Here is a 4,932-nt window from a genome sequence, read left to right on the forward strand (position 1 = left end):
CCCTTTGGTTTTATCTGTCAATTGCACTTTTGTCTTGAATAAAATGTGGCAGTGACAGATGAAATGAAATTAATTCAGTATTAGTTATCATGTTTTAGTAAGTGAACGCTTCTTGAAGTAGGAGTTATATAAGACGTTGACGTTATCATACATTTATATTGTTGCTGGCAGATATGGCCTCATATTGAGAAGCTGGATGCAGAGGTATTGACAGAAGAAGCACCTCCTCTTTTTCGATCGGCTGTTTATTCTGGTCTTAGAAGACCAATTAACGAGGCTTGATTTATTTATTCATGCATTGACCTTAGGTATACACGTTTCTAGCCTACTAACCATTCCCCCTCTCTTATCAAAAGAGGAAAGCCGTATTCTGTTGTAATGTAAATTATATATTTTTCTATTCCGAAGGGAGTTGACAAACGGCCACTGTATATTGATCATTTTGATCACAGATATTTATTGGACCCAACTGTGCGTAAAACCTGCAGTGTGTTTGCTTGGAAAAATGTTGACTGTTGTCGTGTTGGTGGGGACACTGATTGTTGTTTGAACTATGAATTGATTGTCGGTTATCGGCGTGCTTAAGGATAGAGCTTATCATGTTGTCTTGTCTCGTCTCCTCTCGTCTTATCTTATCTCACAGGAAAGCTAGGGTGTAGGGGGTAAAGAAGCATTAAGGTGGAGTTCAATTGTTATATATTTACATACTAAAGTTTTCTCGTCATCTTATCAAGTATTTGCTTCCTAAATCTCTTGGAGAGTAGAGTGATATTATTGGTTATTATCTTGGAAGTATTTGACTAAAATTCAATTATTTGATAGTTTATTTGGTCTAAATTACCTGTATTAAAGGTAGTGGAAACTGGAAAGTCAATGTTAAGGAAATAAGTGCATTATTTATTATTTATTATTGGTTATGAAATTCTAATTTATTTATAAAACTTACTGGAACTCTTCCAAACTGCAAGTTTTTTCTTCTAGTATCAGAAATTGACAACCAAAAAGCTATAATTACCGAAAACTACCACTAACAACCAAAAACGAGGAAGGTGCATTTGGGCACTATAATGCATGAAAGAGTAACTTAGATACCCACATTAAACCGTAAGTAGGTGGTTGGCCAAGTCATTTATGAATAGTTTTTTGTAATTTAATGGCTTCAAGTTGGTAATGATTTTGATCAATTTCTTCTATTTACGTTTTCCAGAGTCTAAGGAATCTTAATTTTACCTTTTTGTCCTTTAAAAGTAGAAAAAAAAAATGATAGTGTTGGGTTATATTTTTGGATCAGGTTTTTCTAAAATAAAAAAATTAGTGAAATGAAAAAATATTTAATCACTTTTAAATTAAGATAGTAAAATTTACATATGATATTTTTTAATTTTAGAAGATTTAAATTCATATTTAGTATGTGTTGATAAGAAAGAGAAGATATTTTTGGCGACCAGAGAGGGCTTTATCATATTTTTTTCAAAAATAGTATTCAGTCATAGACTAAATGAATTAGAAATAAATTAAAAGGTTAGATCACTAAAGATTTTATAAAAGTACAAAAGAATGGGATTTCCCAACAAAATATTAGACATTCTAAAAAGATATCAATCCTAAATCTAGGATAATAAAAAATACAAAGAAAATAAAAAACAAAATATCTTCAAATAATCATGCTATGTACACAAAAATTTATATTAAAATACAAAATATATATTGAAAATGAATTAAACAATACATGTATTTATACACTAATATATGATAACTAATATGACGACTAATTTTTTGTGCACGCAGTATAGTTGTTTTAGTATATTTTGTTTTTTATTTTTTTTAGTATTTTTTATTCTCCCATATTTAGGATTAGTATTTAACTGTGGCAAAATTCTTTCAAGTGTTTTTCATTGTATTCATTCTTTATTCATTGTAAAATCCTTGCTTACTTGGTTAGGAGGGTCGCCCACTTTGCCTCTGCAGTACCCGAGTGATTAGTCATTAAGCTACCGGCCTGATGGATACCCTGATGCAAACAAAAAAAAAAATCCCTGCTTACTCTAAAAGAATTTTCGAAAATTGTAATTTAGGTCCAAAACATTGAGTTTATCTTATACTAGATTCAAGCACAAATCTCAGATAGTTCAAATGCTTGTTAAACTCTATAATCAAAACCTCAAAAATTACATCGAACATATTACTTCTATCTTTGCATCTGATTCATTAGTGATCAGGTTTAACCTGAGAAATTTTGAGAAAACTATAAAACTTTTAGATTATTTTAGTTGATTTGAGTCATTGAAGACTTGAGAAAGTGTTAAAATTATCTATAATTCTTAGATCTAGGTGTTGATTTTGAGTCAAATTTAGCTTAAAAAGATTTGATGCAATAATATCTAAGAACTTTTAGATCAAAAGTGATTCGAGTAACTCTATCTTGGAAAGACTTAAAAAAAAAATATCTTGTGTACATATTCAAATAGTAAAACTCTTAATTTGATTGAGGAGGTTAGGTAGGCATTTGAAATCAAAACAATATATATTGTTTATGTATATTTTCTTTTCTTGTNCAAGTTAAATAACTTGATAAGCTTTATTAAAGTTTATTTTCTGAAAAGGAATATCAAAACATGATTCAACCTCCTTTTTCTGCACAACTGGACATTTTCTTTGTAATTATATATTATTTGCCCTTTAGTTTTTAGACTTTTTATTTCATGATTATTAACAATAATAAGAAATTAATAATATCATTTAATAAGAAGACTAACTACTACGAAAATTATAACTGAGCAATTCTGAATATTAACACCAATCGCTTAAATAAAAAATCATTTTCTAAATAAAGTAAATAAAGAGTAAAAAAAAGCAACAAAAATGTAATTAGAAAAAGGAGAAATAATTTTATATAATTTGTTCAAGTGTTTAAATATACTAAGAAATATATTTTTTTAAATAATCAAAGCAAACTAGATAAAATTAAGCCTAAAAAGACTACACAATATTTGCATAACTTCGAAGTGATTATAAAGTATTTTATCAACCACAAAATCAATTGCATTAACCAATGTGCTCAACAAGTCAACCATTTGAAGAGTTTTTCTCTCTTTCATTGTGCTCTGTACGAAATTTATCATATAAGAAAAAAACAGTTTCAATTTCAAAAACAAACGTCCTTTGTACCTAAAATTAAGGGTGTCCGCGGATCGGATCAGATCGGATATGGCCAAAATTTCGATCCGATCTGCACTAAAATCATCGGATCCAATATCCGCAGTTTTTAAGGTTGGATCCGATCCGATCCGCACATTTGCGGATTGGATCGGATCGGATATCGGATATATCCGCAAAACACAAAAATATTTTTAAAAGCTTATTTTTATTAAAAAAATATCAATAAAATTTATTTTTTTTATTCTTTTAAATATGTTTACTCTTAAAATAATATTAAACATACTTTTCTTGAATAATAAATTAAAATAATTTAACATATATGATAATTATTAGTTAAAATAAAACATAAAAAGAATATTTTACTTATTTATTTCTTTATTTTTGCGGATACGCGGATATGCGGATCGGATATGCGGATACCAACACAAAATCCGCAATCCGATCCAATTAGTGTGTGGATCCGATCCAATCCGATCCGAAAGTCTTGCGGATCGGATCTATATCCGCAATTTTCGGATCGGATTCGAATAAACACCGCGGATATGCGGATCGGATCCGATCCATGGACACCCCTACCTGAAATTAAGAATAAAGTGATAATGAAAGAAGAAGTATTTCTAACAAAGTTTTAGTGCATATGCTTATAAATAAAAGATCTTGAAGCCTTAGAAGAAAACAAAAATGAAGAATTGAAAAAATAGAAAGTGATAATCTCTTCTTAAATCCTTATTTCTTATCTTCTTTCTTCAAGTCTTCTCATTTTAGAAGAGATTTGAAAAGTTTGTGATATAAACCTTTTAAGTTCATATCTTAGTTTAGATTACACTCTTATAAATCTAGAATAGTTCATGCACATTAGAATATATATTTGGATAAGATTCCAAAAGTTATAAAAAGTTTTCAAACATACTCTTATAAATTATGCTATAAACCGACATTATAATGATCTTTAGTCTTGAAAAGCTTTAGAAAATCATATCTAAAATTTTTATATTGGTATTTAATCTAATTTGACTTACTCTTAATTTTGAGAAAGCTCGTGAAAAAATATTTAAAGTTCTTAAATTGATGTTTGATCTAATTTGAATCCGTCAGTCTTAGTCTTGAAAAGATTTGTAAAAAAAATATCTAAAATTCTTAGATTTATATTTAATTTAAACTAAGTCAAAGTTTCGAAATGACTAAAAATACATGAATTTACGCCCTTTAAATTTTTTTACTTAAGTCTTTTTAAGATCAAGAATGACTCAGATAGATCAAACATTAATCTAAGAAATTTAAATATTATTCTTTAAACTTTTTTAAGTTTAGAGATTATTATTTGATTAGATATAAATAAATAAATAAATATATATATATATATATGTTTGGTATTATATTTACTTGTTTGTATGTTTTAATTAGTAATTATTATTCATATATTGTATTATTTTATTTTTGTTATTTAGAAAGAGTTTGATTAAAAATATTTTAGGAATAAATAAGTTTAAAAGTATGAAAAAAATATTTTTATTGAATTTTTTTACATAGAAATATGATTAAAAAGAGAAGGTTTAATCATGCAGATATATCTGATATCCGATCCGATCCGATCCGATCCGCGATCAGATCGGATCGAATTGGATCCGACACTAAAAAGCACGGATATCATATCCGATCCGATCCGATGAAAATTGTGCGGATCGGATCAAATTTTCGGCCATATCCGATCCGATCCGATCCACAGACACCCCTAGTGGCGGATAACGAGTCGATGGGCATGATTCGAGGAGA

At 28.4% G+C, this 4,932-nt stretch overlaps 1 protein-coding gene across 2 annotated transcripts in view; it reads left to right on the plus strand.

The window, feature by feature from the left end:
* Positions 1 to 749, plus strand: part of LOC107604853 (nuclear cap-binding protein subunit 1) — a 16,849-nt gene extending 16,100 nt beyond the window's left edge. The window contains exons 19-20 of one of the 2 annotated variants that reach the window (XR_001612407.2): positions 172 to 396; positions 428 to 749. Coding sequence is in view for 1 of the 2 variants with exons in the window: in XM_016306559.2 (XP_016162045.1) it covers positions 172 to 282 (111 nt within the window). In the remaining variant the exon portion in view is untranslated. Of the gene's footprint in view, positions 1 to 171 lie in introns of both variants that reach the window. The other variant, XM_016306559.2, reaches the window with a different exon arrangement.

Source organism: Arachis ipaensis, chromosome B06, assembly GCF_000816755.2.
Source record: "Arachis ipaensis cultivar K30076 chromosome B06, Araip1.1, whole genome shotgun sequence".
NCBI classification, from domain to species: Eukaryota; Viridiplantae; Streptophyta; class Magnoliopsida; order Fabales; family Fabaceae; genus Arachis; species Arachis ipaensis.